Source organism: Limanda limanda, chromosome 3 (assembly GCF_963576545.1).
Source record: "Limanda limanda chromosome 3, fLimLim1.1, whole genome shotgun sequence".
NCBI lineage: Eukaryota > Metazoa > Chordata > Actinopteri > Pleuronectiformes > Pleuronectidae > Limanda > Limanda limanda.
The window spans coordinates 6,415,105-6,429,047 of NC_083638.1; the positions used below are offsets into that span (position 1 = coordinate 6,415,105).

General features: G+C 41.6%; 1 protein-coding gene across 3 annotated transcripts in view; it reads left to right on the forward strand.

The window, feature by feature from the left end:
• Window positions 1-13,943, forward strand: part of madd (MAP-kinase activating death domain) — a 51,073-nt gene that overhangs the window by 30,515 nt on the left and 6,615 nt on the right. The window contains exons 17-30 of one of the 3 annotated variants that reach the window (XM_061067704.1): window positions 1,926-2,034; window positions 2,284-2,364; window positions 2,571-2,757; window positions 2,874-3,024; window positions 6,965-7,068; window positions 7,170-7,253; window positions 8,168-8,326; window positions 8,620-8,740; window positions 10,794-10,914; window positions 11,015-11,120; window positions 11,236-11,346; window positions 12,216-12,323; window positions 12,883-13,047; window positions 13,137-13,209. In XM_061067704.1, the coding sequence (XP_060923687.1) occupies window positions 1,926-2,034; window positions 2,284-2,364; window positions 2,571-2,757; window positions 2,874-3,024; window positions 6,965-7,068; window positions 7,170-7,253; window positions 8,168-8,326; window positions 8,620-8,740; window positions 10,794-10,914; window positions 11,015-11,120; window positions 11,236-11,346; window positions 12,216-12,323; window positions 12,883-13,047; window positions 13,137-13,209 (1,680 nt within the window). The remainder of the gene's footprint in view (window positions 1-1,925; window positions 2,035-2,283; window positions 2,365-2,570; window positions 2,758-2,873; window positions 3,025-6,964; window positions 7,069-7,169; window positions 7,254-8,167; window positions 8,327-8,619; window positions 8,741-10,793; window positions 10,915-11,014; window positions 11,121-11,235; window positions 11,347-12,215; window positions 12,324-12,882; window positions 13,048-13,136; window positions 13,210-13,943) is intronic. The other 2 variants (XM_061067706.1, XM_061067705.1) reach the window with 2 other exon arrangements.

Here is a 13,943-nt window from a genome sequence, read left to right on the forward strand (position 1 = left end):
GCTTCCACTGAAAGAGTTCATCCACTGAGTCTCTCTCTTTCTTCCTCTCTTCTACATGCAGCTTTCCATTAGATTTGTCTTTCAGTGTTAATGTTTTCCTATGAATCAAGTTTAACCAAATAATTATCAGTAGTGTTTTCTCCTTTGAGCTGCTCATATACAGTAACAACATAATTTAGTCCTTAATCCAGAAGAGAAAATAATTATGTGACGAATCCACAGAGAGAACTGGAATAAAAAGGTGAAATGTCACACATGCACTTGGAATATTCAAATCCCATTAGATGGTGTAGAAAAAAATCTCTTAACTGTAGACATCATACAATTTGATGAATATATACATTTCCACATATTAAATAATGAGTCATCTTTATAAATAACTGTTTAACATGAGTCAGAGACCCAAGAGTGTGTCAGCTTGACTCCAATGATTTCAGCTTGACCGGGTAGGATGAGGGGTTAAATGTGACCGATGCTGTTACCACAGAGATTCTTTCCATGTCTGTGATTGTCTGAGCTTCCTGTCGGTTGTAGTTGTGTAAAGATTCTGAAACCACAATACAAACGTTAGAAATCTTGTGTCTCCACACAGGAGTGACACAACGACCACTAAATGCACGTTTCACAGTGTGGGCAGTAGTGATGTGACTAACTGACCTTGGTTCACCTGCATTTTTCAGCGTCCTAAAGAAAACGTTAACTTCATGTGTTTCATTTCAAGTGTTGTCTAGAGTTTATTGTATTGCAGTGAAAGTGTAATCATGGTCATAGAATTGCTTAATTGATTCTCTAGATCTCTGGTAGCAAAAAAAGTATTGTGATCAAGTTGCATATACATATGCATCAAGTTTAGTTTCCTGAATAATTGAAAATGAAAGAACTTTTTCACTGATGCCGAATTTTCTAAATAAAGAATGGAAGTAGAATAGAAGGTTGTGTTGTCCTGAGAGGACGAGAAGTCGTTTCTAAACCGCTTCACAGAAATGGAAACAAGGCCAAGTGCCTGAGGTGGGATAAGAAACACCAGCATTACACAGTGGATGAGTCCTGATGAGTCCAAGTCTGAGATTCATGTCTTATAGAGACAGGAGCTAAAACCAAGTGTTTCAGACAGAGGCTGAAAAGAGGAACTGTAGCAATGGACAGTTTGAGGACCACTTGTTAACATTATCGTGTAATAACACTAATTAAAAGTATCAACACTTTATAGAAAGTGTGTAAAAAAAATCCTGGATCTTTCTGTTTTTTCTGATCTACTCCAAAATTGAATGTGTTCTCCATTGGGTCCTGATCCAACCGGCACATTTCATTGAAATCTGTTTTGTAGTTCTTGAGTAACAATGCTGACAGACCGACAAAGACATGACAATGAAAACACAACCTTCTTGTTGGAGGGAAATATAACATAATGATAAAATGATTGACCCAAGCGGTTCACTTCCAGATGCTGAGCAGCATCAATTCAATGTGTATTATAATGAGCTTGTGACCTTGTGGCTCATCTTCCTTATCGTCCACTCATCTCTTTATTTCCTTCATGCATGGTGTCACTGATGTAGTTGCTGTTCAGACTGTCCTCTGTCTGACCTCACATCTCGATGCTGCTAATGTGTGATGTCACCACCAAGAGCACCATTGGGACTCCTGTGTGTGTGTGTGTGTGTGTAGTGTGTGTGGTGTGTGTGTGTGAACCATCCCAGTTTGATTTGCCCTTCACCTCTCTTGTTGTAATAATAGACTCTAGCACCTCCAGTAATTTGTCTGATCAGCAGTAAATAACCTTCAGTAGATTCCAGGTGTGTGTCCTCTTCACACAGTCAGCTGCTCTCTTTTTTATTTGACGTGTTAGCTTAAAAAACAACGTAGTTTGGAAGTCGTTTCTCGTCCTGGTTTCTGGTTCCTGATGCGTGTGGTTCTTCCTCCAGGCGCACGTGCACCGCGGGCGCTCGTTGACCAGAAGTCGTCGGTGATCAAGCACAGTCCCACAGTGAAGAGAGAATCCCCGTCTCCTCAAGGTCGAGTCAACAACACGAGGTAACGGATTCTTCTGAATGTTCCACGGCACTTTCAGACACCAACACCAGAAAATTGGGTTCAGCAATTTTGCAGAGTTTGATTTTTCTCACATGAAGAACGCAGCAGGAGAGGGTGCAGGTCAGAAGCTTCACAAGAAAAGAATAATGTCCAGAACATTCAGGCGAGCGGTGGTGTTTGTGTAGAGCAGCAGGAGTCAGGACAGGACGTATAAATTCCCCTGTGGAAATAACTTGTTTGTGTTTACAGCACATCAACACCGGCGTCGACCCTTATGACCAAAAACTCTCGAATTTCGTCGTCTTTCCAAGTTGACATCTTCGTCCTCTCGTAAATGACTCCTCTTTTTCCTGCAGATATTTGCATTCTATTTGTTAGACACGCCCACTTGCTCGCTGTGAATTTTCTGGATGTTTCCTGCTGCACTTTGTTCACATTGGCTCAATCTGACAGCTTTTCTGTACATTTTTACTTGGAGCGGGCAGGAAAAGTTCCTGTTCCTCCGTTGAACTAAACACAACCTGTTATCTTCCCAGTGAGAACCAGCAGTTCTTGAAGGAGGTGGTGCAGAGCGTTCTCGACGGCCAGGGGGTCGGCTGGCTCAACATGAAAAAGGTCCGGCGTCTGCTGGAGAACGAGCAGCTCCGCGTCTTCGTCCTGAGTAAAATGAACCGAGCCGTCCAGTCGGAGGAGGACGCCCGACAGGAGATCATACGTGACGTGGTGAGATGCTTGTTTTTGCAAGGAGCTCTTCTAGAGGAGGTCTTCTATTGTCTACTTGTACTGTCGCTCATCTTGTTGAACTCATTTAAAACCGTGTCCCTGTGTCCTGCTTCCAGGAGGTGAGCAGGAAGGTTTACAAAGGCATGCTGGACATCTTGAAGTGCACAGTTTCCAGTCTGGAGCACTCGTACACAAACGCAGGCCTGGGAGGAATGGCCAGTGTCTTCAGCCTGTTGGAAATAGCACGGACACATTATCAAACCAAAGGTAAGTCACGCAAAGGTGTTGAGCACAGGAATGTTTCCATTTGATTTATCATTATATTAGAAGTATGCTGGGAACCATAGTAGCAGTGGCGCTGTTCTACTAACAAGTTTCCATGTCTTTGCATTGTGTTAATATATTAAGCTTTAAGCTGCATGCAAGATTTTAACTCTTAAGATTAACTCTAACTACAAAGCTAATGTTTCCTCGCTGTTTTTCTTTCTGTGTGTAAAACTGCTAACCCTCTCCCAGTTTGAACCCCCCCCCCCCCACACATTTCTCCCACTTCTCTTTCTTAACTTGACGAACTCTGTCTTTGGAACCTTAATCCCGGTAACCTGGTGTAGACCCAGAGAAACGCAAGCGAAGCCCCACAGACAGTGCTGGCAGCCCGGGGAGTAAAGAGAGTCCGTCTGGTCGTTTGGAGACCACCAGACCTCAGGGTCTCCTGAACGTTCCCCACCTGCAGCTGCCGCACCACCCCACGGGCAAAGGGGACCGCCATTTTGATACCCGGAGTCTGAACGAGGAGAACTTTATTGCCTCGATTGGTGTGTACACCACTACCGGCCCCGGTTGCATGTGCACTGTGAGATCCCCCCCTCCCCCCTCTACCCAGCCCCCTACAAGCTCATCAACCTGAATACCAGTCCCCCCCCCCCAACCCCTTCCCCCTTCCAACCGTCTCAAAGAAAAATCCCTTCAGATAGATTCTTACAGGTGTTAAAATATTCCAAACACTTTGACCTCAAACACTGGAGCAGCAGCACAACATGAAAATCCCCCAATAAAAATACTAGAGGGTGATTTCTGTGCCTAGTAATGATTTTCAAACCTAAAACTATTTTTAAAATGAAAATCTGAAGTCTGTATTTTCTGTCTTGTACATTTTTTTTAACAAGATTTCCATCATAGACGTGATGTCACATGAAAAAAGTGTCTGGAATATTTCCCTGTCCCTCAGCCTGGACTGCGTGTGTTTGCCTCCCCCCCCCCCTCAGACCTCTGTGCCCCTGTTTGCCTCCCCTCTGGACTTCTGTTGTCAGCCTCTTAGCACCTTGAATGCATGTCTTTGTTTTGGTCTCCCAATACCCTAAATCTGCAGTAGTGGGCGAAGGGAAACCGGAGGTACGTGCATCGATAAGTCAAACGTCGGTGCCGGTCTTGTGCCTGTTACTGCAGGTTTCTGCGAGCGAGCTGTAGAAACAAGCAGCAGCTCCTCTGCTATTAGCATGGAGGGTGGAAGCACCGCTCCCCAGTAAACAGTCCCAGTAAAGAGACAAATTTCACTGCAGAAAGCTTCTGTTATTGGTCACCAAAGCACCAATTGATTGAGAAAATCGTTAATTCTCTGCTCACTTCTTAATTCTCTGAGACTTCTCCTGGGTCTGTATACGGGGGACCCTCTTCAGTCCACCACCCTGACACCTCTCCTACCTGCACCCCCTTTTCTTCCTGTTTTTTAGAAGTTGCACCTTCAATTCTACAGAATGCTTTGAGACTTGCATCCCGGCTTCTGCAACTGCTCCATTTCACCTGCTGGCTAGTCGGCCTCTCAACCCCATCCCATGCTCCTTTTTTCCCGGATCATCCAGCTCTCTCTCTCTCTATCTCTATCTCTCTGTCGCTCTCTTTCTCTCTAACCTTTGCTCTGGAGAGCCGCACACATGCAGTCGATGGCGTCCGTGTCCTGCGGTCGGAGCCGAAGCTCGGCCGGACTTCACTGTGTGGCTCTCCAGGACTCTGGACCCGGAGCTCTGGGTGTTGTAATGTTACCGTGGTAGCTGTCGCACACAGTGGACCCCCACGACCAAGAGAGAGCAAACCTTTCATCTCGTCCAGATTTAAAAAAACCACAGCTACATGCAAACATTACAACACGCCTATGTTTAGCAATGACAGATTCTAACTGCTTGTTGAGTTCTTTGTTTTGATTTGAATGCTCATCCACCATACATGCCTTTTCAAATCCGCTCTCTGACTCTCTCTCTGTCTTTCTCTCCTTGCTTGCAATGCATCTTGGGTAGAATTGTGGAGCAAGCACCAGGATAAGCAAAAAGCTTTGGAAAAACCACAGAGTAAGACACTTTTCACACACCAGAAAAATAAATAAAGAATAACGAATGGGGTGCTCGGCTGTTGACCTTTCCCCCCCCCCCCCACCCTTCTCTCACCTGCCTCACCCGTGTCTTAACAGATGAACAAGTAAAATCTAATAATGCTCCTAATAATCATGTACTCAATGGATAACCCATAATATACCAGCTTAGAGTCTTCATGTGAGAGAAGAGGTCGATCGGGGTAATTTCATTTTAGAATAAGAATATATTGATGTTTTGTACAAAGTGAACATGATACTTAATTCATCATATTAACTAGTTTTCATTGAATTTGCAGTATTGGCTACACGACAACTAGGGTCGGACAATTTCTCACAGATGAAGTTTTGTGAGAAATTGGAACACAATTTGAACTATGTTTCATGTTGTGTTCAATTAAGACTTAAGATGACAATGTCTTGGTTTGTTTTCTAAGTTTTTCCAGCAGCCATGACTTTAAAGGGACTCTTACCTTTGTTGCATTTTTACACTTTTTTTGGATAAGGTTAAATTGGTATTAATAAGGTAATGACACTCTAAAATGCAAGACAGACCCACCAGGAGTAAAAACAAACAATTATTTCACTCTCATAATATTTAGTGAAAACTTCAACCAATAAAATTCTTCGGACCGAAGGACCTTATTGGCCGACAGACCTGTCTGTTTGCTGCATGGACATGCAGGTTTTCCCTCTGCTTCTTGTGGCGCATTCGGGCCCGTCATCATATGTGAATGTAAATGTATATAACTTACTGGTGCTTCTGAATCCGAATCCATTGCTTTGGTAAACAAAAACTCACGTGCGTGCGCGAAGGCAGTTGGTTCTAAGTCTGCTTGTAAATAAAGTTTCTTCAAAAAAACACCGCGGATGGGAACAAGGGGGTGGGGCATTGGAGGAAGGCGGGATGATTTGAATGTGCTGTAATTCTCAAATGCAACAAAGGTAAGAGTCCCTTTAATATGTGATGGTTATATGCATCATAGTCAGACAAGAACTTTATATATTTTTATCAGCATTTAGAATCACTATTTTTAGTCACTTTTTCAGCTAGAGCAAAGTGTAAGTTTATTTTCCAGTGTGTTTCTTTTATTTTTTTTATTTCCCTGCATCCTGATGAACAGAAATGAAAACTTGCCGCCCTGTCCCCCTCTTTTAACTGTATTTTCTTCCAGTTTCAAGTGGCTTACTGGGAATTACCTATTTACAGCCAACATTTTTATTAAATATCTTCCAAATTCAAGTGTCACAGAAAAACAAAACACACAGACAAACAAGGAAGTATCAGGATCGAAGTTCAAATCACACTTGAAACAGAAAATGTCTCCTTTACCGTCCACCAGTTCGTCTGCATGCCTAACTGCCTGTGTCTGTTGGTTTTGGTGAAACTTGGGCCACATCTGCAGCATTGACTGAGAATTAATGTCACGCTCTTGCAGTTTTATTGTTTTATTTATTTCATTTGTAACTTTTCCCCCAATTTGACTGCACTCTCTGCTTGCCCCTGTGTCACTTCTCTGTCTGGTCCTTTTAGAAAAAAACAAACTCACAACTCGGATACAGAAAATGTGGAAATATAAAGTGTATAACTGTCTGTATTTTTTTACCTGGAGGAAGTTAAAGTCTCCGATATCATTTCATGCCCCGAGTGAGGTAGTGTTCTACTGTTTGCTTCGCTGTGTCTCCGGTGTGATGCCGTGTTGAAATGGAGGCTTTGGCACTTTTAGATGGTTGTAGTGTTGCTGTGCTGTGGGTGGTGGCTTTGAGTGAGGCGACTCCTCGAGGTAAGAAGGTCGTGTAGGTTCTGTTCACCGCGACCTGCTGATAATCATGTGTGCCCTGCAGGGACGGAAGGAGCAAAGCAGCAGCGCCCCCAGGTGGCCGATGCCGAGGAGAAGAAATCTCAGATCAGTGCCGACAGTGGCCTCAGTGTCACGTCTGGATCTCAGGTTAGCAAATGGGAGGAAAAAAGAAACGCTGCATGTTCTCTCTTGAATAGAGATATAACAAACATATTATTTTCTTCTGTCTTTATGTTTTGTAATTATAGAAGAGCGACACTGAGTCGGTAACGAGCTCGGAGCCACCGATCCTGACGAGAACAACCAGCCAGGACTCAGAGGCCAGCACAGTGGTAGGGCACGGCCAACTCGGATACCCTGTCCCTTTGTATTCTACATACGTCACAATACTAATATATATATATATATATATCTATAAAACTCAGATACCCTGTCCCTTTGTATTCTACATACGTCACAATACTAATATATATATATATATATATAAAACTCAGATACTCTGTCCCTTTGTATTCTACAGACGTTTGTCACAATACTAATATATATATCTGTAAAACTCAGATACCCTGTCCCTATATATTCTAGAGACGTATGTCACAATACTAATATATATCTGTAAAACTCAGATACCCTGTCCCTTTGTATTCTACATACATCACAATACTTAAACATATATGTAAAACTCAGATACCCTGTCCCTTTGTATTCTACTTACATACGTCACAATACTAATTCATGTCTGTTAAACTATGATACTCTAGATTCTCTGTCGCCATCTGTGTCTTTCCTCTCGAAAAATCTATAATTATAAAAAACATGTTGCCACGTTTAGCTTATTGTTAGCAGCATGAAACTTACTAGTCGGACAAATAATTGATAACACTCAGTTTGAGGGCTGCAAATTCCTGTATATGTCTGTGTATATATATTTATATTTAACATCGCTCATGCATCAAACCGTCATTAGACAAAGTTCATGCAAACAAAAGGAACTGAGCAAAAATGATGGACAACCCAGTGGAATATTTCAACCTCTGAAAACAGAATCTTAAATCAATATTCTATAAAAATCCATTTCAAAGAAGAGCTGGAAACTCACGCTCATCGACAGAACACCACACATGAAGGTTTCAGATGCTTTATTCCACACGGAGGGATTAGGTATCCATCTGAATCCCTGAAGCTCCTTTTCTACACAATCCTCCGCACTTGTGTTTCATCCGTACACCTGGATCTTTACGTTTAGATAAGCAACAGCTCGGGGGAGACGCTGGGAGCCGACAGCGACCTGAGCAGCACAGCGGGCGACGGCCTCGGTGGGAGGAGGACGGCTCATCTGACTCAGTCCAGAGGGACGCTCTCCGACAGCGAGATAGAAACCAACCCAGCCACCAGCTCAGTGTTTGTAAGTCAAAGACTCAGGTATAATGGGAATGTGCAGGTTATACCCCCTGTTAGTTGAGATGGTAAATCTAATTTGGTTGTTAGTTAATTGAATTGTTAGCTTAATATGAAGTCACAGAAGGAGCCTGGAGATTAATCACTGGAGCGTTTCTGCGTGAATTAAAAGATCTGGATTTCTCTTTTAAAAACTCACCTTGTAGCTCAGGATTCCAGTTTCAGAGGCTTGAATCCTTTAAATCAAACATTCATTTGTACGTTTTACTTCCCTAAAATGACTTTGTATTGTTTTTTCAGGGGAGGACTCACACTCTGAAAAAAGCCGTCAAAGATCCCGTCCCAGCTGTGTCCAAGGGGCCCCCCCCTCAGCCCCTGGAGGACCTGAGCATGAGGATCTACCTGTGTGAAGGCCTGCTGGGTACGTTCACCCGTCTGCTGCAGAGACCTTGTCTCAGAGTCAATGTGTGATTGAATATTTATTCCTCCATTTACTTACTCCTTCACTTTTTCTGTCACGGTAGTTGGCTCTAATTTTTTTCACCTTTTCTAACAATATTAAAAGATGCTTTCCACGAAGGTAAATGTTTCCCTTAGAACTTGAACACATTGAACTTTTGATAATTGTATTTAAGAGGAAAAGAGTCGGACAGAGAAGTGGTGTAATGATAATGAGCTGTGTAACAGTGAGAGGTTAGAGCCTGATGTAACTGTCCAGCTTTATATAGTGAGGAATAGGAACTCAGTAGGATAAGTTGTTTTCAGAGAATACATTTCATAGTGTGACAGGTTTGATCAATTTAAAAATACCAAATGAATTAAATAACACGTCGGTGAAGCGTGAAAACAGATTATAAAAGGAATAAAACATAATAACTGTGATTGAATGTTTAAGGAAGCACAATTCTTTCATTGATAAACACTTAGAATTCACTGTGCTTATATATATATATTTCCAGTTTAATATTCTGAGGTCAAAGTCTGAAGATAAGAGTAATTAAACGTGGTCTGTCCTTGTTTGTCCTCGTTGTTGTTCCTCTTCTGGTTCTCTGCTCTCGCTCTGCTCTCGTTAAACCTCCTCGACTAACCCCCCCCTCCACCCCCCCCCTTGCTCTCGCTGCTTCTCTTCCCTCCTGCTGCTCCTCCTGGGAAATATTTCCAGGACGCGATAAGAGCTCGGTCTGGGATCAACTAGAGGATGCTGCCATGGAAACCTTTTCTCTAAGTAGGGCTAATCTTTTGCCTTTGCCCTTTTTTCCCTATGTGTGTGTGTGTGTGTGAGGGGGGGGTGGGTGTGTATCCACTGATCTGCCGGGCTCTGTGTGTCACCTTTGATGTGATGTGTGGTATTTCCTGTGTTGTCGGTGAGCTGCACGTCTGTGATAAAGGTGGAAATATGAGCTCAGCTGCACAATCGGGTCCCAGTTTCCCCAGATGGAGACGTGGGCAGTTTCCTCTCACTTCACTTCTCACCGCTGCTCACCTGCAGCTTCACAGTCGAACGACCGACTTGGATTAAAAGCTTCTTCGTGGCTTTGCACATCGGATGAGTGCACGTTGCCTTCAAGTGCTGTCGGAAATGTCATTAGACTCGAGTGCCTGTTGGATAAGACTGGAAAATGTCAAGAATACTAATTAGTTTCTTTTGATGATATATGAGTGGGGGGGGGGGGTATAGGTGAGGATGGAAGTGAAATATTAAACACTTTTTTAACCTCCTGTGGAAACAGTTTGTTTGAGCCTTAAAGTTGAGACGTACACTTTGTTGTAAGGTTTTTATAATTTTGAATATTTTACAGAATATTTCTAAAGATTGCTAACAAAATAAAAATATTATTTCCTCAGTTATTATTGACTGAGCAGCACTTAAAGGCAGCATAAGATTCCTCTTATGAATACAACATTGCTCCTTTCATAAAAATCTGCCAAATGATGAAGGTAAATTAGAGCAAATGTTTTGTAAGATCTGTTACGAGCTTCACCACAAATCCTCTTAATAAGCATTATAATGTGTAACTGTAACAGGTCTAATGGATTATAATGTGATTTTCTTGCATGTCTAATCCATTTCCTTTCCGTGATTGAAAGCAGACAAAATTCAAATTTAGTTTTCCAGTCAAATCTTAAAACATCATTACTTGATTATCTGCAGTAAAACCTTTAGTAACTCACAACAAACTGTGCAAAAACACATGAAAAATTAAGAAATAGTCTTATACAATTGTATATTTTCATTCGATTATGTATTAGATTATTATTATATTTATATCAGTTGCATATTCATGTGCCTGTTTTGTGATACTAACTGTTTTCAGTACTTTTGAATCTTTTTAAAGTCGATTTGATTAACGTGATTCAATCGGGACAAATCTTTGCGAAGGTTCTCTTGTGGCTGCACTTTGTGGTCCAGGTTGATTTAAATGGATCATCTGTGATGATGTGGAGCTGAACATGCTCTGTCCTGGTGTGTTCAGGTAAAGAGCGCTCCACCCTGTGGGACCAGCTGCAGTTCTGGGAGGACGCCTTCCTAGACGCTGTGATGCTGGAGCGCGAGGGCATGGGGATGGACCAGGGGCCTCAGGAGATGATCGAAAGGTTCCACACGGCTGACGTTTACTTTCCTGCCTCATATTTGGATCATTTTAGCATCACCTATTCTTAATTCTCCCTCCTGTGTGTTTGTGTGTCACCACAGATACATGTCGCTGGGGGATCACGACCGAAAGCGCCTGGAGGACGACGAGGACAGACTTCTGGCCACTCTGCTGCACAACATGATAGCCTACATGCTCATGATGAAAGTACGGAGCCCTGTTTGTTATTCATATCACACAAACCGTTAATTCCCCCACTCGATTTCCTGTTTGACTGTTTTTTTTACTGCTGTTTGTTTCCCCTTTTTTAATATTTGTGTAGTTGACAACAAACGACATCAGGAAGAAAGTGAGACGTTTGATGGGAAAGTCCCACATCGGCCTCACGTACAGCCAGGAGATCAACGAGATGCTGGACAAACTGGCAAACATGGTGAGGACCGGTTCCTTGTTTGTTCAGATGATTCGGCTGCTGCTGCTGCTTCGGTTTATTGCTCCGTGCGTCCATGATTGTTTCCTGGGAAGTTCTCTGAAAAAGAATTGTGTAATCTGGTTCTTATTAAAGATGAAAACAGGGAGTTGCTTTATCTTCCAGGGTGGTGAACATCTGTCTCCAAACAAACATTCAATATGAAAGACCTGTTATTAAATTAAAGACAAATGTATAATTACTGTTGTTTAAATTTACATTTTCTTTCATGGACACGCCTCAGATAATCAGCATTAATTATAAAATCAACTTTCATAACTTTATCACAACTTTGTCTTCCTGATAATTAGACTTTCATGGAGGTAGAGGAAGTTTACCAACTATGAATGGAGCTTTATTTGTGACATAAGAGACTTGCAGCAAATTAATTTTTACCTACGTCAAGAGTGGATAAGGAATTAATTTGTATTGTCTTTTAGGATTTTCCCATTAAATGTTTTTCTGCGGACCCTCATGATTGTTTCCTGGGAAGTTCTCTCAAAAGAATTGTGTAGTCTGATTCTTATTAAAGATGAAAAGAGGGAGTTGCTTTGACTTCCAGTCGTTGTGGGTGTGGGGTGTGGGGAAAAAAACATTCAATATAAAAGACCTGTCATTAAAATAAAGACAAATGTATAATAACTGTGGTTTAAATTGACCTTTTCTTTCACGGACACGCCACAGATTATCGGCATTAATTATAAAATCAACTTTCGTAACTTCATAACAACTTATTCTTCCTGATAATTAGAAACCTAATTACATGGTTAGTTCCAGAAAGCCTTTAATGTTCCTCTTGTGTGGTTTGTAATTGGACTGTGCTTTATTTTCAGAATGGCCGTGAGTGGTCCATCAGGCCGAGTGGAAGCCGTCACATCAAGAAGCAAACGTTTGTTGTTCACGCCGGCACCGACACCACAGGAGACATCTTCTTCATGGAGGTAGAGGAAGTTTGACCAACTATGAATGGAGCTTTATTTGTGACATGAGAGACTTCTGCAAAATATCTTTTGCTTACGTCAAGAGAGGATAAGGAATGAATTTGTATTGTCTTTTAGGATTTTAATATCAAATGTTTTTCTGCTGAACCTCATAAGTAGGCTTTTAATTTGAAAAATAAATAAGAACCAGCCACCAAGATAATTATTTGTATAGTTTTTTTTTAGATTAATTAAAAAATGAATGAGCTGGAATAAATTGCAGCATTAAAACATAATTTCTGTTGAAATTAAAAACTCAGAGCTGCCGAGCAGGTAGATTGACTCTGGTACTAATGAATCAGTTCTGTGGAAATGAACTTATTAAACTCTTCACTCAAAAATATAAACATCAAGATAATTATTTATTTGTTTCTTTGAAGCTGTCTTAACATTGATCAGTAAAAATAAATGAGCTGGAATAAATTACAGCATTATAACATTTCTGTTGAAATAAAAAACTTTGTTGAATCAGTTCTGTGGATATGAACTTATCTAACTCTGTACTTGTGATTGTTCTCAGGTCTGTGACGACTGCATCGTGCTGCGCAGCAACATCGGCACAGTTTACGAACGCTGGTGGTACGAGAAACTCATCAACATGACGTACTGCCCCAAGACCAAGGTTCTGTGTCTGTGGAGACGCAACGGCCAAGAGACGCAGCTCAACAAGTTCTATACCAAAAAGGTCAGGATTCCTACAACCTGTATTTTGAATCCACTGGAGGATGAACGTTGCCGATTCATTCTAATAACTTCTTGCTTTTTGCTTTGCAGTGTCGTGAACTCTACTACTGTGTTAAAGACAGTATGGAAAGAGCTGCAGCCAGACAGCAAAGCATTAAACCAGGTAAGGACAGGGAGAGCTCTCTGCGCTGAATTGTTTTTTGCTTATTCTTTATTTCTCTTGGACTCTTACAAAAACTGTCCTTACAACCTTCTCTTCTCGCTCAATGTTTCTCTGGATGAGCTGCAGCAACAAAAAGAAGTTTCATATCGACCAGAGCAAATCTTAACAGACAGTTTGGGGAAACTTCAAGCTCCATGACAGCTCTGTGCTCTCTGCAGTCCTGTGAATTCCTTTAAACCTTCTGTTTCATTTTATATCAAAATAAAAGCACTCGTCCTTGCTCGGCAGTAGTACTTTACCTTTAGGGGGTGGGGCTTGTAGTGCTGAAGATGTCTGATTGGTCGTGTACTCGAGTACTTAAAAATCTGTTTCTTTTAAGTTTTGTATTTTCTACATTTTGAATTAGTTCTTCTCATCAGCATCTCAACTTGAATCACCTCGATGTTCAAAATCCACAACTAGAAAAAGGCTAAACTATTTCTGCATCCCAGCTAGGGTTGCAAAATTCCGGGAATATTCAAAGTTGGAAACTTTCCATGGGAATTAACGGGAATATACAGGAATTAACTGGAAATGTTGTGGGTAATTTATACTAACTGTATTGACCTTGTCATATACAGACATACATATAAACATTTTGTTTTGTCATAGGCTGATTTGAGCCCTGAGGAAACTTTGGGCACTTGACTATATGCTTCTGCATCTTTGTGTCATACATTGGATGGGTGAAATGT